General features: G+C 32.8%; 3 protein-coding genes across 4 annotated transcripts; all 3 read right to left on the bottom strand.

Annotated features, from left to right (window-relative positions):
• Positions 736 to 6,259, bottom strand: LOC109335863 (rust resistance kinase Lr10-like). 2 transcript variants are annotated; one of them, XM_019572100.1, is made up of 5 exons: positions 6,252 to 6,259; positions 2,715 to 3,141; positions 2,485 to 2,517; positions 2,202 to 2,225; positions 736 to 2,063 (listed from the first exon to the last, which is right to left on the bottom strand). In XM_019572100.1, the coding sequence occupies exons 2-5, from the start codon at positions 3,076 to 3,078 to the stop codon at positions 829 to 831; spliced, it is 1,656 nt and encodes a 551-aa protein (XP_019427645.1). In that variant the 5' UTR covers positions 3,079 to 3,141; positions 6,252 to 6,259; the 3' UTR covers positions 736 to 828. The 2 variants fall into 2 exon arrangements, with proteins under 2 accessions (XP_019427645.1, XP_019427644.1); XM_019572099.1 differs by lacking the exon at positions 6,252 to 6,259 and having other exon boundaries at positions 2,715 to 3,552.
• Positions 8,062 to 10,603, bottom strand: LOC109335864 (LEAF RUST 10 DISEASE-RESISTANCE LOCUS RECEPTOR-LIKE PROTEIN KINASE-like 2.8). Its single transcript, XM_019572102.1, has 3 exons — positions 9,757 to 10,603; positions 9,617 to 9,673; positions 8,062 to 9,477 (listed from the first exon to the last, which is right to left on the bottom strand). Exons 1-3 carry the CDS (start codon positions 10,571 to 10,573, stop codon positions 8,249 to 8,251), a joined length of 2,103 nt encoding a protein of 700 aa, XP_019427647.1. The 5' UTR covers positions 10,574 to 10,603; the 3' UTR covers positions 8,062 to 8,248.
• Positions 12,595 to 18,398, bottom strand: LOC109335865 (CDPK-related kinase 7-like). Its single transcript, XM_019572103.1, has 11 exons — positions 17,618 to 18,398; positions 16,963 to 17,093; positions 16,668 to 16,709; positions 16,385 to 16,493; positions 15,648 to 15,729; positions 15,263 to 15,559; positions 15,048 to 15,163; positions 14,111 to 14,218; positions 13,975 to 14,037; positions 13,725 to 13,892; positions 12,595 to 13,217 (listed from the first exon to the last, which is right to left on the bottom strand). The coding sequence occupies exons 1-11, from the start codon at positions 18,131 to 18,133 to the stop codon at positions 13,062 to 13,064; spliced, it is 1,788 nt and encodes a 595-aa protein (XP_019427648.1). The 5' UTR covers positions 18,134 to 18,398; the 3' UTR covers positions 12,595 to 13,061.

The following is a 20,096-nucleotide window of genomic DNA, read 5'->3' as shown; positions in this document are numbered from 1 at the left end:
AATTTTACTTGTAAGAAAGTCAAGCACCAAGCAGTTAACTGCAATGATTTAAATACCCATTTTCAAAAAAGCAAATATATTTATTCACTTTCATTTTTTATATTTCACTTATGATTTGTACACACCCATTTGCCATCCCGTTTCAGCTATTGAGGGGTGGTTATTTATTTCCAATAAAGGATTGTACTCTTCCTCGCACGTTAACAATCTACACTTGAGTTATTGTACACATATGCCTTGAACCCAGATATTAGAGACTAGGGTTGAGATAAGAATGACATATACTTTATTGGTGTTGGACTAATGTCAAATATGGTATTAGTGCACTAGACCACCTAGATTGTTCCCACTATTGTAGGTTAATACATGAAGGGTTGGCTTCTTCTCATTTCTCACATGCATTATCTAGTTTTCTTTCTTTTGAGATTGTATTCAATTTAGTGACCTAGAAATCAAAAGCTTTTATCAAGTTCACCATAATTTTGATTTTATCATGTCTGAAATATATGTAGATATTATATTTAATTATCTTTAAATTTCATTATCTCTCTTAAATAGAAGGTGAACATAATTTTTGAAACAAAAGGTGTCATATGTGATTAAATGAAAACTCAAGACAAAAACCATAATTGTTTATTTTATTTGCAAACCAACAAGCTACTTCAGCATCAAAAGATGTAGTAACAAGGAAAATAAAAAAAAGATCAAATCATATATAACATGTCAAATTACATCTATCATTTCAAACCACCAACTTTAACACATAACCTTCTACTAATTCTATCTATCAACTTACCAAACTTTGGCCCTAATCATGCACACCCATAATTACTCATGACTACTTTGCCTATAACTATCAGAACTATAGGAATCACTCCATGATGTTTGGTCATCAGAGTTGATTCCATCTTCATGTTGATAAGTTTCATGTGGATAAAAAGAAGGCTTTGGAGGCATTTGAAGGTTTTCAATATCCCCTTCAAGCATCTCTACCACCTTTGTCATTGAAGGACGATCACTAGGTTTTAACTGTATACACCATAGAGCAACTATGAACATCTTTTTTGCTAGACTCTTATCTTCCTCCTCACATAAATCTTTCATTTCAATATCTTTTTCTTCATTAAATTGATCATATATCCAAAAGGGGAAGTAAACTAGGCTTGAACGTTCTGCATTTGGATTTGAGTTCTTCCTCTTACTAGTCATTTCCATCAAAAGCATCCCAAAGCTATATACATCAACCTTATAAGATACTCCTCCAACATTTCTATAAAACAATTCAGGAGCCATGTATCCCAAAGTTCCTCTTGCTTCAGTTAGAGTAACAATGCTATCATCTACCGAATATAGCTTTGCAAGTCCAAAATCAGAAACTTTAGGGATGAAGTTTTCATCTAGAAGAATATTATGAGGCTTTATATCAAAATGTAGAATTTGCATATCACAACCTTGATGGAGATATGCAATCCCATGAGCTATTCCAAGAGATATTTCATAAATTTTATCATAACTTAATGAAACAAAACCTTCTTTAGAGAATATGTATTTATCCAATGACCCATTAGGCATGAATTCATAGACGAGAGCACGTTTTTTTCCTTCAACACAATATCCAACAAGACGCACCACATTGACATGATGTATTCTTCCAATGGTAGCAACTTCACTAATAAAGTCTTGTCCATTATGATTCAATTTATTATTCAACATCTTTATTGCTATATCAGGACCACTTCGTAGCTTTCCTTTATAAACTGAACCATAACCTCCTTGACCTAATTTCACTTTGAAACTTGCACTCATCTTCTTGATTTCTTTGTATTCATACCTAATGGGATTTAGATTGTTGTCTAGCAAAAAGTGTTCAATCTCTTCATACATTGATAAATGTCTTCTTCTCCATCTATAGATCAATAAAAGAAGCACAAGCACAACTCCAAATAAATATCTGATTGCAATTAAAGATGGTAGAATATATTGTCCCATGAATATTCCTCCATCTCTAAAATTCTGAAATGGTTTGCCCAAATAATCCTTTGTGCTAAATCTACGGTATATCCCTGCATGGGTATTTCTTAAAAACAAGTTAAGAGAAGTGGTATACTTTGATTTGATTCATAAGCCGGTTCAAGTAAAATCTTATAGCAATTGTTTAAAGATGTAAATTAACTTTTGGAAAGTATATGGAAGAATCTTACCAATTATAACGCCACTCAGATAAGCTGAAAAAACAAATGAGAAAGAAAATTCAATAATTGATACATTTAACTTCAAAAAATTATCATATCGTTATAAACAATTAGTCTAAAGATCTTCCTAGACATAAGGAATATGATACATGTTGCTTTAGAACCATATGAAATTCACAAACACATATAAGTCTTTATAATTAAGAAGATTTTAAAACTAATTTATTATAGTAACTTAATACCGATCAAAGAAACAGTGAAAAATTTATATAACAGAGACAAGAATCATAACCTCGAATGTAATTACTGATATTTTGGAGAATTCCTATAATATCCAAAACAATGAGATTAGCTTATAATGGAAATAATGAAATGAAAGAGAAAATATATATGCATAATATTTAATTTATATCATTAAACCAACACTTTATATATATTGAATACTCAAATAATAATAATAATAATAGTGGATGATAAGAATGTATAATATATGAAGGCATAGTGTATGGATAATAATAATACCGCAATTGTTTGTAGCGTATTCCCATTCACAAGTCAGGTTGAAACATTTGACTTCTCCATTCACAATCTCACATCCTACCTTCCTTCCACATAGTTGATCACAAATCACAGAGAACCACGTCACCTCAAATCCTTCAACCATCCACTTATGAATTTCACTATAAGATACGCCACCGTTTAATTCTACACCCGACAACCTTTTACTTGCAGATGTTGCTACCATCAAACCACACCCAACCTTAATCTCACTCTTTATCATCATCGGTTTCAAATCATCTATATGTTGCATCCAAACTGCATACACATGTCCTCCAAACCCACAACTATTATTCATATCCACTTTCACATATCTTGGATCATCCATCACTGGATTTCTACAGTTTAAGTATGCAATCCTCGAATAGTTTTGGTTCCTGGGTTCGAAAGACTGTACATAGAAACTACCAAACTTGTATACGATATTGTGGTTTAAATAATAGCGAGGTATAAAGGAGCAAGTTGCATCTTCCACTACACCTGCATCACTCAAACTCATTGTGTATGTGCTGTAATTGATGTTGTTAACGTAATAGCTTCCTGAAAAGAAAGTTAATACGCTCCCGTTTTTGTCACAATCTAATTCTAATGATTTCTGGCCACAGTAGCTTGGGTAAGATTTGAGGCGGAAGGGAGAAGTGATATTGGTGATTTTGGCGCATGAAGAAGAAGGACATGGTGGATGATGCTTAGCATCGCAACATATTTGTTGGAATATTATTATTAGAAGAAAGATGATTGAAGCAAAGAGCGATGAGCAAGAGGATGAGGTTTCTGTTTTCATTTCAACACAGATATGAATGAGGGATACCGTTTTTGCTATTTTGCAAGTTGAGTTTATTATCTTATTTTTAGTTTAAGTTTGGTATTATCTTTAATTAGTTTAGTATAAAAGGAATGAGTAACTGTTCTAATTGTATATCATATTATATTGATCATCAACAAGGTATGGATTTTGTGTTGCAAGAGAGATAACCAAAATGTTAATGATTCAATTACTGAGAACGATACTTGTTGGGAAGGATAACTACAAATCTTAAAAAAGATTAGTTTCTTAACCAAAAGTGTGAGCATATACCCTCAAATTATATTATATTGATGGAAACTATGAATAATTATAGGTACTAAATAGACTAATAATTTATAGTGCAAAACGTGTGGACAACTCTGAGCTCATAATTTAATGATATAGAGGACACCCTACATAAAAATCAGTTAGAAGTTGCCCTAGTCAAAATCTGATCATGTCATTTATTGTTCAAAGATTTAGAATTAGAAGTGTTTAGGTTTAATAAGGATGGTTATGTTGTCAAAAATTATATCATAAATTTTGTCTTGTAATACTTAAAACATGTTAATTAAAAAATTAAATATTCATAATTTCTTCTATTTTTTCATTGTTATTAGTGTAAGACAAAATTTAAAATCACATATCATTATTAGTTTATGCGGTTATAAGTCAAAGATTTTGAATTAGAAGTAAGTATTTAGGTTGAATAAGGATGAGTATGTTGTCCAAAATCATATCCCTTGTATCATTTTTTTTGTACTTGTATTTGTCTAATTAGTCATTTTCTCGTTTTATAATTAATCATGACACCCAAGGAGAATAAAATAGGAGGAAGAAAACACAAAGAAACCGAAAAAAGCAATACAAGGCAAAAAGAAAAAGGAAGTTTTGTTAAAAAGAATAGAAAAAAAAAGATATTCCTAAGAAAGAATGTGTATGTCAATTTCAGAATAATATTCTTTCAATTGTCATATTGTAGTTCATTATATATAAGACATTTCCTTGATGTTATGCATATTGAAAAAAATATGTTTGAAAGTCTCATTGGTACCTTACTCAATGTCTCTGGTAAGACCAAAGATGACTTGAATGCAAGGTTGGACTTGGTTAGTACGAGAATAAGAAAGGAATTGGGGCCAATAATGAATGGAAAATGTACATTTCTATCTCTAAGAGCTTATACTTTGTCGAGGTAGGAGAAATTGAAATTTTGTAAATTTCTTCATGATGTTAAAGTTTCAGAAGGGTACTCTTCCAATATTCAGAATCTCATAATAATGAAAGGCCTCAAGTTAAAAGGTCTTAAGTTTCATGATTGTCATGTACTTATGGAGCATTTCTTGCCTATTGGAATACAATCAATTCTACCTAAAAAATTCCAAGAGACCATAACTAAGTTATGCTTATTCTTCAAGGCAATTTGTATGTGATTGACCCTAAGAAATTATCTGCATTGCAAAGACAAATTATTTTGACTTTGTGTGAGCTTGAAATGTATTTCCACCTTCTTTTTTGACATAATGGTTCATCTAAGCATTCATCTTGTTCAAGAGAAACAACCATGTGACCCTTCCTATATGAGATAGATGTACCTCTTTGAGCGTTATATGAAGACACTAAAATGGTATGTAAAGAACCAATCAAGACTAGATGATTGTATTGTAGAGTGATATGTTATTGAAGAAGCTCTCGATTTTTGTATCAGATACCTTATTGATTGTCATTTCATAGGCATTCCAAAGCCTCGGTATGCAAAAAAAAAAACATTCGATGAAGGTATTACTGGGAATGAAATATTGACTATAACAAGAATCGAATTGGAGAAAACGCACTTATATGTCTTACATAATGCCGATGAGGTTGAACCATATGTTGAAAGACACATGGAGACTCTAAGGAAATCTTACCCAAGTAAGAATGAAAATTGGATTTCCAAAGAGCAAAATCGGTGTTTCATAAAGTGGCTAAAAATCACATTAAAGATGATTGAATATAAATGCACGTTCGATTTCCGAAAAATTGAAATAGTTAGCCAATGATTCAAATATTCATGTCTTATCCTATAGTGGTTAACTAATTAATAGATTCACATTTTATACAAAAGACAAGATGATCAAAGTAAAATTGAAAATAGTAATGTGACTCTTGTTGCTCGAACTTTACACATGCGAAGTGCAAAAGATAGAAACCCAATATATGCGAACATGTCAGACTTTTGGGTGATTGAACGAATATGAGAATTGAATTACACAATGTTTCAGATGTCAGTTTTTTATTGTATGTGAGTTGATAACAACAATGGCTTCCGAGTTGATGAGTTAGAGTTTATGCAGGTAGATCTTAATAAGATGAGCCATTTATTCTAGCATCGCAGGCTCAACAAGTATTCCATGTTAGTGACCCATCTGATATGAAATGATCCATTATTCTTTCAATAAACAAAATAATCATCAATAATACTAATGACCAAGAATATGAAGTTATTGATGGTGAAGATGATCCTTTTTTTGGAACATATCAGTTGCGTGAGAGCGGACCAACTACGGATGATGACTTATATACAAGAGATCATCACGACGAAGGGCTTTGAGTGATTCAATATGTTCCTCAAGACAATGATAATATTACAAATCAAAAGCAATCATAGAAAAGAAAAAAGTTAATGCACGTAGTCTTTATATAATTTTAGCTTAAAGGTCAAGTTTTACCACATAACTATAAGATCCGTAATGTTATGTGAGACTAAAAGTTGAGTGATAAATGTCAACAAAAGAATAAACTCCACATAGTAGATATAAGAATATTCTATTGGATGGGCGAATACACTAGACAACATAAGGGTAGAAATGGATGCAATTTGGAGAAAGTTGGATTAACTTCTATTGTACATAAAATTATAAAATCATGCATTGTGTGGTTTAGACAGGCATGGAAGAGACCGTTAGAAGTCTCAATAAGAAGAGTAGATCAAACTCCACATTGACTTATCAAACAAAGTCTTGTTTGTGACGCTTTACCACCCCAATTTTAATCCATATTCTTTTATCTCGCTTACAATTATGCATGTGCTTTATGTCAATTTCCTTTCACAATACTTAACCAAATACCAATCAAGAACAAAGGCAATCATCCAAAGAGGTTGACATCACTTACAATCTCAAAGATAAATATAAATGATTATGAGTCACAAAATGAAATTTTTTGAAACACTCAATGTTTGAAAATTAAAACCTTTAAATATTCGTAAAACTCACTCTTTTCACGTGAAATTTTATTTGTCTCTTTTCAGAAAATCACTCTTGAAAAATGTGTATCAATCTTGCAAAGTTTCTGTACTACTCAGATGCCTTTGCATATGGGAAATGATAGTAAAATATCATTCAGTTTCAAATTGTTCTATTGGGGATGATCAATTAAATAATTACTTAATCGATTAATGTTTCTTTAAAACGTCCAAAATTCCAAAACCAGAACTGACCTAATCAATTAACCATATCCTTAATCAATTAAAGGGTTTCTCACTTACAAAGATTTAATCGATTAGCATTTTTTCTGAAAATACTAAATTAATTATGCATGAACCTATAACATGAATGATTGATGCATGATAAATGCACAAAATCATGTATACATGCTAAATGCACCTAAGTCATGTTATGTATGAAAATCTCTTTATGTAATATACTCATACTCTAATCATGTGAGATTTATAGTGCCGTCTATGCTGAGCTTTTTGTAGCGATCAAAGCTGTCCATTTGGCCTTCAATAATGGTTGGACAAACATATGGCATGAGTGTGATTCTACAACTGTAGTGGGCATCTTCAAAGGCATAGCTAAAGCCCCTTGGAAGATAAGCAACCTACGAGACAATTGTAATTCTAAGTTGAACTCCTTGAATTTGCATGTCTCTCATATATTTAGAGAAGGTAACCATTGCGCTGATAAATTGGCAAATTTTGTCATTCAATCTAGGCAAAACTCCTATTGGACCCAACCCCCTAATTTCATTAGGGATGATTATAATAGGAATAGTTTAGGCCTTCCTAGCTATAGATTCAACCATATGTAATCTTCTCCTTTTTTCTTTGTATGTGCCTTTCTATTAGTATACTATGGGTGTAGTTGCACCTTGCCTTAAAAAAAATGGGATTTTTTAAAAAATAAATAATAATCATGTGAGATTTATTATAATGTTCACCCAACTTAGACTCTACCCTTCAAAGCATTTTAGGACCTAAAAATAAAAATATTATTGTAGTCTTGATGATCCTTTCTTCAAGCTTGAATATAAGTCTTTATGTTGTTGTTGTTGGGCCTTTAAGCTTGAAGTTTTGTATTCATCAAGATCAAGTACACACACTTTCTCTACCATATATATGTTGATATTATATATATATATTTACCTTTGAATTCCACGCCCTCACTTAAATGAGAGATAAACATAATTTTCTAAACAAAAGGTATCAAATGTAATTAAATGAAAATTAAGACAAAAATCATAAATGTTTATTTTATTTGCAGACGAGTACGTACTTCATCATCACAAGATATAGTAACAAAGGACAATGATTAATATCATGTCATATATATAAGATGTGAAATATCATCTATCATTTCAAATTAAACCACCAACTTTAACACATATCCTTCTACTAATTCTATCTATCAACTCACCAAACTTTGGCCCTAATCATGCACACCCATAATTACTTATGACTACTTTGCATATAACTATCAGAACTATAGGAATCACTCTGTGATGTTTGGTCAGAGTTGATTCCATCTTCATGTTGATACGTTTCATGTGGATAGAAAGAAGGCTTTGGAGGCATTTGAAGATTTTCAATATCCCCTTCAAGCATCTTTACCACCTTTGTCATTGAAGGACGATCACTAGGTTTTAACTGTATACACCATAGAGCAACTATGAACATCTTTTTTGCTAGACTCTTATCTTCCTCCTCACATAAATCTTCCATTTCAATATCTTTTTCTTCATTAAATTGATCATATATCCAAAAGGGGAAATAAACTAGGCTTGAACGTTCTGCATTTGGATTTGAGTTCTTCCTCTTACTAGTCATTTCCATCAAAAGCATCCCAAAGCTATATACATCAACCTTATAAGATACTCCTCCAACATTTCTATAAAACAATTCAGGAGCCATGTATCCCAAAGTTCCTCTTGCTTCAGTTAGAGTAACAATGCTATCATCTACCGAATATAGCTTTGCAAGTCCAAAATCAGAAACTTTAGGGATGAAGTTTTCATCTAGAAGAATATTATGAGGCTTTATATCAAAATGTAGAATTTGCATATCACAACCTTGATGGAGATATGCAATCCCATGAGCTATTCCAAGAGATATTTCATAAATTTTATCATAACTTAATGAAACAAAACCTTCTTTAGAGAATATGTATTTATCCAATGACCCATTAGGCATGAATTCATAGACGAGAGCACGTTTTTTTCCTTCAACACAATATCCAACAAGACGCACCACATTCACATGATGTATTCTTCCAATGGTAGCAACTTCACTAATAAAGTCTTGTCCATTATGATTTAATTTATTATTCAACATCTTTATTGCTATATCAGGACCACTTCGTAACTTTCCTTTATAAACTAAACCATAGCCTCCTTGACCTAATTTCACTTTGAAACTTCCACTCATCTTCTTGATTTCTTTGTATTCATACCTAATGGGATTTAGATTGTTGTCTAGCAAAAAATGTTCAATCTCTTCATAAATTGATAAATGTCTTCTTCTCCATTTATAGATCAATAAAAGAAGCACAAGTACAACTCCAAATAAATATCTGATTGCAAAAGGTGGTAGAATATATTTTCCCAACAACATTCCTACCTCTATATCAATCGGAAAATATTGTGTGCCGAAAAACTTTGTGCTAAATAACATGTATATTCCTGCATGGGTTATTTATTAAAAACAAGTCAAAAGAAGTGGCTTACTTTGATTTGATCCATAAGCCAATTCAAGTAAAATCTAATGACAATTGTTTAAAGATGTAAATTAACTTTTGGAAAGTGTATGGAAGAATGTTACCAAATATAACGCCTTCCAGATAAGCTCGAATGTGATCACTGATCAATTTGACAATTCCTAAAACATGGAAAAGAAAAGATTAGTTTATAAAGGAAATAATGAAATAAAGGAAGTAGAATTATTGATTATGGTGATGATACCGCAACCGTCCCTTGTAGAGGATTCCCAATCACAAATTTTGTTGACACATTTGAATCCTCCACTCGATTCATTCACCCTCTCACATATTAAGTTCCTTCCACATAATTGATCACAAATCATATAGAGCCATGACACCTCAAATCCTTCAACCATCCACTTATGAATTTGAGCATAAGAAAGACCACCATTTAATTCTACACCCGACAACCTTTTACTTGCCCGTGTTGCCACTATCAAACTACACCCAACCTTAATATCACTCTTCTTCATCATTGGTTCAAAATCTTTCATCTCTCTCTCCCAAACTGCATACACATGTCCTTCAAACCCACAACTATTATTCATATCCACTTTCACATATCGAGGATCATCCATCACTGGATTTCTACAGTTTAAGTATGCGATCGTCGAATAGTTTTCGTACTTCATTGAGAATGAATCTTGAAAAAATATATCATAGTTGTTTAAATAATATCGAGGTATAAAGGAGCAAGTTGCATCTTCCACTACACCTGCATCACTTAAACTGATTTTGTATGTGCTGTAATTGATGTTGTTAACGTAATAGCTTCCTGAAAAGAAAGTTAATACGCTCCCGTTTTTGTCGCAATCTAATTCTAATGATTTGTGGCCACAGTAGCTTGGGTAAGATTTGAGGCGGAAGGGAGAAGTGATATTGGTGATTTTGGCGCATGAAGAAGAAGGACATGGTGGATGATGCTTAGCATCGCAACATATTTGTTGGAATATTATTATTAGAAGAAAGATGATTGAAGCAAAGAGTGATAAGCAAGAGGATGAGGTTTCTATTTCCATTTCAACAACACAGATACGAATGAGGGATACCGTTTTTGCTTATATTCTATAATTTTGCTTCAACTCTATTAATAATAATAAGTTTCAAACAAATGTACTCTTCACCAATTCCAGCCACAACAAGGTTTAAAATATCAAATGAGGAGAATCATATCAAATTTGATTGGACAAACTATAAAATATTTTTAGACGTGACCACATTAGTATATTATCATCAACGCCTATCATACGCTGTTGTATTACATATATACAACAACACATCATACCAAAAGCTCTAGCATATATTTCATACATAAACAACTAGGCATGATTAACAACGCTTATGCTTACATTATTGTATTGCATATATATATATATATATAATAACACATATACATTGCAGTTTTTATGTAAATTTCAATTTCATTGTAATTGTGGTTCGTTGTCATGTGATATTGGCAGCATCTTCTTTGTTGTGGTCGCACTAAGTATTGTGGACCATATTTTTAATCACTATTGCTATATGATAATGTTTCTTTTATAATTAGAAAAACTTCATAAAAATTGAGTACAATGGATACTCATGCCTATTACAAAGCTGATATACTTACATTCAAAGAAGACTAAATATAAGTCATTGGACTTATACACCAATCAGAAAAAGAAAAATTCATACCAAATATAACATTAAATCAATATTATGTCATTACCTTAATCAAATCTAACAATGTTAGAATATCATAAGAATTGTCATCAAAGATTACTGCCTTAAGAAGAAGCTAAATATACCACACTTATACCCCAAATTATAAGTCTAATCCATCCAACACCCTTTCCTTTGTAGAACATATCAAACTGAGAGTAAAAGTCATGTAATGATTCAACTCTAATAGAATCAGCTTCCAACTATTGAAAAATCCTTGTCCAAAGAATGGCAGTGACTAGGAAATTAAGAAAGAAATTTGTGAAACAAGTTGTTCAACAAATTCAACACAAAAATGAATGACATAATGTGATAAATTGCAACAAAAATAGGTGGTGACAAATAATTGACTTTTTCAACACCTACATCAATTATTAATTTCTCTTGTTGTCGTTTTGCAATCATCCCAATTTTCCTTGTAGACATTTCAAACTTTTGACCACCGGGTCCTTTTATAAATATATCTACAATTAGACTTTGGCTTTATAACACCTTTTCTCTAAGGGAATGGTAATGTACATCCACATACACACTAGTATAAACACAAGTTTGAAGTGAATATGAGTCGGCTGAAATTTGTCCATTACCTTATCCTAAATTTTAAGCTCAACTAATTTTTGCATTTGAATCTGATCATAGACTTAATAAAATCTAACCATATTCCATTCACTTAAGACTGGGCCAATTGTAAAAGGAAAAAAACTTTTTTTAACTTCCAATTGATATAGATTGTTCCATCAATATCAACAGCTGTTGGTTCAAGTGGTATATACTTGATTCCCCTTAAGCAAGGTGTTGAGTTCGAGTTTTTGTGGATAAAAAAATACCCACTAGGACAATTAGCCCCACATACATATAGATGTTCCCAGCTCGGACAAGACTGTCTCCCGTCAAGGATACATGTGGGAAACAAAAAAAATTGTTGCATGAACATTTGAGGGTGTACTTGAAGGCAAGGAGGAGTAGTTGGAGGTAGGGTCTGAAGGTTTGACCGAGTATGATCCACAACCTACAATTCCACAATCTAGAAGACTTCCACCTCACGATCTTATTGGAATAAAGAATCAACTATACTCATGATTGAAACATGGTTGAACTGAATAGCTTCATCATGGTCCAATAAGTTCGGTTGAATCAGTCCAACTTTTACAATGCTTCCCTGTTGGACCTGTCTCCTTTTAGCAATTTGATTGCTTAACAAACCAGTTCTACTTCACAATCTTATGAATGCTCAATGAGTGTTACAAATTAGCACTATCAAAAGTAAAAGGTGCAACCCAATACACAAGACTCTCACCTAGTAATATATGGATATGATAGATATACATAGTTATACCCTCACAAACGATCATGATTTAAACTCATAACCTCCAAGTTACGAGTCAAGACAAGCAAAACTTTACCGTTGTCACGAGTTTCACCCTCAGTAATATTATGAGAAGTAAATAAAGGTAATCTAACAAAAAAGTACATCCATAAATGAGAAAATGGTATTGCATGGTGTTGTACATTCAGAATTCTACCCTGGCATTCCAAGTAAAAAAATAGCATCCCTTGAGGGCTTAATCAATAAAAGAGTTGGCATAATTGATAGGTGCCTTGGGTATTAAAGGAAAACATTATTGGTTTACATATGTACAAGCCTCTAACTCCATAACCCACCAACCTAATAAGAAACAAGGTGGGGAATGGTTTGTGTTTGTAAAACTTGGGAAAAAGTAGGATTAACATGTTTTGAGATGTTGCATTCAATGGTATGTGTTGATGGAGTTAGCTGATGCATTTAAATTCCAATAAAAAATGATATCAACCGTGTGTTTTCTGTGAAGGCTTCTGAAATGTGCGAGAAGAAATCCCATGCAGAAGTCTCACAAACCCCATGAAACTAAGCTTCCCATCTGGGTGACTTATCCAATCTTGAAGTACCACATGAACAGGTACTGAAGGACTAAGCCCAAGTTCCTGAAACATATTGAATTCCAAAAATCTTAGTAGTTAGTACCTTTATACATGTGATAAGAGGAACTATATTGTATTAAGTATCTCATTTAATGTCAGGGTTTTAAATTGCGATTATGGTTGTGATGGAGCCACAATTGCATTATGACCATTATGGACTGTTGTGTCAAGGCTCACTTTCTTTCTTAAGATATCCATGCTGGGGCTTAAATGCAGATGGCAATTAAGGAGTAAATTAAGGGAGAATTAATGACAAAGACTTGCTAACAAATTCATTATTATTCTCAAGAATCCGATAACCATTTTGTGTGATTAATCACTCTTCAACTGAATTAAACACAAGCAGTTATCGAATTCTTTGGAATAGTTAATTTGGTTTGCAAGTATTTGTCTCTAATTATCCCCAAAAACAATGAAACAAACAAATAAAGTGGTGGGTTAGGTAAAGTGCACTACATTTAACATGTAAATGAAAATATAAGACAAATTGATATGTGCAAAAGAGACTACCGAGGCAAGCTCTTCAATCATGATCGGTCTATTTCCATCCTTATCAAAAAGCTCATACGCACGCCTTGCATGTTGCTCCCAGCTCTCCAGTCCCTCTAGTTGGTGCACACTTATAGCAGCAGCACAGAATTCCTCAAAATCTAATTGCCTATATTGGATAGAACTAACCTGCAGCATGAGTTACAAATTAAGTTTTCAGGAAATCAAATTTCTCATAACATTATGAGAAGTTATTATCCAACAGACTTACCGAATTCACGTAATCTAAGACCCGTGAATCATTTGAAGCATCGGTGGAGCTCCTCCAAACAGCCTGCTATTCTAAATGTTAATGCTTGAAATTAAGTTCAAAAAGAAAGAATATTTAAATTCGGACTTGTGCTAACCGTCTTAAAGTTCTGCATAGAGATAAACCCACTTTTGTTTGGCCCTAACATAGTAAATTGATCTCTGAGATAAGCTAGCTGAGCTACTGTTAATGTCTTTGCAAGAGCCTGAAAAATGACAAAACTTTAATCAATATACCCACTCCTCTAACAGAAATTACTATAGGTTACTTCTAGAGACTTGAATAGTTTATAACAACTGATAGGCAAGAACACAAAACTCTGTTAAACTTGTCTATAAATTAACTTAACATTCATGTGTCATGTTACTTGATCAGCCTGGTGAGATTCTAAGACTCTCCCTCCTTTAATCTTCTCTCAAAGGTTGTTGCTTAGTAATCATGAGGTCACGAGTTCAAGTCCTGGAAACAACCTATACGTTTGTGGAGGTAAAGCTGTATATATCTACTCTCCCCAGACCTCACTAAGTAGGAGCCTCGTCTCCGGGCTGCCCTTTTTAGGGGAGGTTAAAAACCAAACTGCAAATAATATATTTCTACCACATTTAGCAATTGTCTTTACTCCTTCCCATTTCTGTTTCTTTGGAACCCTCACATTATTATCAAACTTGCTGGAACACTTGGGTCCTCCAAGACAACCCAAAAGTTGAACATTAAATTCCAAATCAACATACATGTTTATATTGAAAGATTGATTAAAAATATGTTAGAAAATCTATTGCTAGATCACGAAGAAGTTCCAGAGACATATGACAAGAGAAAAATGAGTCGAATTTTGTTTGAATTTCAGTGTACTGTTTTTTTACACGATAATCATTTGTTTGAGACATCATTAAAATAGTTCGACTTTTCAAACAGTTGTTATCATACTGAATTTTTTTAATGATGTTAGGAATGCATGAATATGATAGTAGTGTAAAAAAAGCTTTACCAAATCAAAATTAAATAAAAAAACATAATCATAGAACATTGCATACCCCTAATGCTGATTTACGTAATGAAGATGAGCATATGTAAGCTTTAACAAGCTTGTGAACTATTATATCGAAAGGTATCTTCATATCATTGCGATGATTCACCAGCCATGGGTGACCTATGCAATAAATCAGGCTATAAGTGAGAGAATTCATGAGATCATAAAATAAGAATAGTAAGATCATATACACCAGTAATTGGAAATTGGAAGTCATACTGAGAGCTTGAGCAGCAGTTAATCTTTTACGATAATCTTTATTCAACAGCCTCTTTACAAAATCTATTGCATCAGCTGATAAAGAAGGCCAAGGAGCTTCATCAAAACTTGGTTCTGCCTTCAGGACAGCCCGAAATATGCCAGATTCTGTTCGAGCCCAAAATGGACGACTTCCGCATAATAGAATGTAAGCAATAACGCCAATGCTCCACATATCTGCTTCCGTCCCATAAGATCTATGCAAAACTTCTGGAGCTACATAATACGCACTACCCACAATATCATTCAGTCTCTCATCTGCAAAAATTAAAATTATTGTCAGCAGTGGTTGTTTTGTTTATGATAAAATCCAGAGAAAATATAGAAAGTATGCAATAGGCCTAACCTGGCTTTACATAGTCAGACAATCCAAAATCAATGACCTTCAACAATGTGGAACTTTCATCCTTGGAAGTAAAAAGAAAATTCTGAAGCAAATAGCATTATTAATGATTAGGAAAACAGTAGAATTTTCCAAATTAAAGGAAGAAATACACCCTTGTAAATAAATATTCAACTCCACACATAGTTTCTTATATGAATTAACTTTGTCACAAAACACCCTTAATCATTAGTTATAAGGAACAAATTGGTATATGAACACTCTAGAGTAATTATAAGAAAAAATGTTCATTAACTAAAATATATGAAAACTTTCAGCAGTATAATGTTAGTTTTGATCTAATATTTAAATATTGGCATAAACTTTCATATGCTTCCTGGTGAAGTAATGGAATTACGTATGAAGCATTACTGATACTTCCATAAATTTTCATATACTTCCTAGTATGATACTAACTTTAGTTTGAGGTAGTAGCACCTAATACAAAGGTTTTATAATACCAAGTCCTAAGATTTATAATTAAGCATTTTTGATGCAAAATAAGTACTTTACTACATTAATGTAAAGTATGAAGCAGCGAAGAAGCAAATTTAACATCATTGATAGTTAATAAAAATACATAAGAGGAAAAATCTATGCAGAACTCTATGATCTAATTAATCTCAGACAAGAAAATGTTGATGTCTAGGTTTCTCAGCTACCATAGAAGTAAACATTAATTAGCTTTATGACTTAATCACCTCTGGCTTGAGATCACGGTGAACAACACCCTGGAGATGACAAAAAGCTACCGCACTTAATATTTGAATGATAACAACTTTGGCATCCTCTTCCGGGTACTTTCCTCCCCTATACATCACAATTGAACTCATGCAGATTACAATGTCATCATTAATGACAAGGATACAATAATTAAACCAGATGTCTCTTTCTAATTTCTTCTTTCTCTCTTTTGATATTTACAATCTTTGCACTAACTCTTGCGGTACATAAAAAAATGCAAATTGGAGAGAACAAAGTTACCTGGAAAGAATCCTATCCAGAAGTTCACCTCCTTTGCATAACCTGAATAGCACTAGAATGTAAGCTCTTGAATTGTTGAATTCAATTAACAATTCAGCTTTACTGCTTGGAACTAAATCCCAGATACAAGGAAAACCATGTGTCAATCAGTACAAGTAAAAATAACGCATAAAAGTTTTGTTTTGTGGTTTTCCCCATAAAACTCATTCAGGTTTAGATTATAAAACCATGTTCAGGACAATGAAAGCTTGTAAAAGGGATCCATAACAAGAAAAAAGTACTGATATGAACTTACTCCATAACTATAAAAACATTGTCATCATCTTCATAGGCTTCATGGAATTGCACCAGATTCTTATGTCCTGTTAAAGCACGCAATATCTTTACTTCTCTCCTTACATCCTCTATAGCAATTGCTGTTGTCAACTGCCAATCATCGCCGATTTCCATAAGAACAAAAGAGCAACTACTCGATTTCATAATCAACAGGCAGAAGTAGAAGACTGACGTAATCGACACTAGTACTTAATCCTGTTGTTACGGAATGAAAATAGATCCTTTGAAGGCAGTTCATTTTTATTAGAAAATGGTTTTATATGGTACAGTCTGTTGAAAGATTGAAATCCTAGATATTTATGGTTCACGATTTTTCGAATTAAAAGTTGCACCTGATTCTACGCAAAGAACAAAAAGCATGTAAATCCTCAAAGAAACTGGGAATGTGTTCCGAGAAGATCATTCCTACAAAATTTACGTAATGGCGTTTTCCCAATAGAAACAACCTATGATTAAAGCAATGACAATGAATAACCACTGCTATAAATAAAAAAGTTGCATCTTTTACTACTTCCATGAAAAAACAGAAGTCATCATACCTATAACTAACTAACACATACACACAAAACTACAACCGCACTCAAATTTTGGAATACATGAATTAAAAGAAACACCTTTGATTTTGGAATGATTTTGACAGCAACATCAAGTCCCTTCAAGGTACCCTTCTTCCCTATTGCAGAACAAGTATAACCAAAGTGACCACGCCCAACTTCTTCACTAAGCTCATAATTCACTACAAATTGCTTTAAGAATCCAAAACTCTTATCCAACCCAACAACCTCACACTCACTTCCCTCAGGGATTGATGCCTCATTCGGCTTCACAGAACCGTGGCGGCGAGCGAGCAATGCCCGAATGTGCTTTGCTGGTGAAGGAGGAGGGAAAGGGCGCTTGAAGATTCTCAAAGGTGTTGGAGTTGAACTAACACTGTTGTTGTTGGAATTTGAGTTTGAGTTTGAGTTTGCTGGTGAGTTCTTGAACCAACTTGGTAAGGGGCTTGGGCTATAGAATGGAAACTTTGAGGCTGATTTGGTTTTGTTGGAACTTGGAAGAACATCTTTGTCTGTGTTGTTTTCTACTATAGTGATTTGTTTGGTCTCAAGAGGTTTTCCATTGCAGATTCCCATGAAATCAAAAACCCAGAATCAAGTTCAAATTTTGAGATGAGGGAAGAATTGATCTACAGAAGGAACATGATGTGTGGGCAGAAAAGTGAAGAGAAGAAAGCAGAGAGATAGAGGAATGAAGTAGTGGGATGGGAAAAGATAAGAAAAGTGAGGCAAAGATGCTTAGCAGAAGCAAAACCAATTCTCCCTTTTCCCCTCTCTCCCTGCTAGTGCTTCCTTGGTTATCAATTCTGCTACTAATCTCTTTCGAACTATAATGATCGAATATCATTAAATCAATATCTTGTTATTAAATGGTATAGTGTTTCTTGGCTAATAATAATAATAATAGTGAGTGGGGCTGGGTTTGGATCCTTCCAGGCTGTCCTGAGTGATCCCAGAAAAGTAATTGATGTAGTGGGAAACTCAAGCTTTGAAGTTGGACCTTCTTTTATTGCTCTTCAAAGTTCAAACACTATCTTTTTTGGATAAACATTTTATAAGCAAATTCATTAATAGAGCATAAAAGATAATATCTCCATTATAGAAAGGTTACAAGTGTGTTGAATATATTGTCGTGAGCATAAACATAACTGAATCTTTTTTTATTATCAACATCATCACCATTATGTACATTGCATATAATAGTCTCTACTAAATGTAGTTAAAACAAATGATTTACTCAAAACCTTTTCAATAAAGAAGCATTCATTGGATAAAGATAATATCATTAAATTATTTTATTACAATTTATTAATCACAAATCAGAAGCAATTGTAAATAGTATCAAACCCATTTAATTAAATATGCATAAAAGACTCAAGATTGAAAAGTGATTTTATTAATCTTGGTATTCATACAAAATGATAGCTTAGATTTCCTTCATTCCTCCATTTTATACTTCCATTTTCTGTGAGTTTTGTGAGTTTCTCATCTCCAAATGGAGTGATTCTTGAGCCATTAGCTTCTAATTTTGACTTGCATGTGTTAGTGCCCTTGTTTAGATTATTAGGGTTCTAGTTTGGTTAGTAAAAGTCCCACGAAAAACAGTTCTAATATAATGATCTTCAAGAGATCTTTAGTGAGTTGTTTAGGTGATTTCTTGAGTTCTATATTGCCAACTTGTTGAGTAAGGTATCCATGTATTATATTCTTGAAAACCTAAATGAACCCTTCTATGTTTGGTGAGTTTAATTTCAAGCACCATTTCTTTATGGTTAATGAAAATAAGGCTCTTTTACTTGCACTCCAAATAAGCTCAATGTGGCCTATGTATTGGAACCACACTTTATGAAGTTTCTCACCACCAAATTCAATAGTTGTTGACCCATTAACTCCAATTTCAAAGTGCCCTTGGATTTATCTGAAGAGGAATGGAAACTTAAGTGGTATATGGTTGGTGTCAAAATATGTATGTATACATATGCGTCATGCACATCGCAAAGGAACAATTATAAATATTTCAAAATCAGCTATCAATGCCCTCACAAAGGTGGCATTGAAGACTGTTCCTTTAAGAACATATGGCACTTCAAATCCACCATTAACATCACTGCTTTGTTACTTAATTCATCATGCTTCTCAATATATATGTGTCTGCCAACAATTTTATATGTATGAGGAGAATATTCACATGAAAAGGAATGTTTATCGTATTATATATAGAAAAACAAAAGTATTTTCCAAACATGTTTTCCCCTATTCTCTAATATCATGTATTCCTTACCATATCTTGGACCAGCTCAGAACAAAGTCCAATAAATCAAATTCAAAACATTCTTCCTAAAGCCCACAACAAACCAATATTGTTTTTCTATTTGAATTGGTTAATAATTCAACAACTTTAGATTTAGCCACTTTTATAATTTTAATGAATCAGAATATTAAATAACTTAATTTCATTAAAAAAAATCATTACATTTAGGCATCTTGGTTAATCATTCAAGACAATGAGGAATTGGTGGAGATGTGAATCATAAGATTC

The sequence above is a fragment of the Lupinus angustifolius genome, chromosome LG20 (assembly GCF_001865875.1).
Source record: "Lupinus angustifolius cultivar Tanjil chromosome LG20, LupAngTanjil_v1.0, whole genome shotgun sequence".
NCBI classification, from domain to species: domain Eukaryota; kingdom Viridiplantae; phylum Streptophyta; class Magnoliopsida; order Fabales; family Fabaceae; genus Lupinus; species Lupinus angustifolius.
Note: the sequence above shows the minus strand (reverse complement) of the source record. Positions and strands in the feature narration are given on the sequence as shown.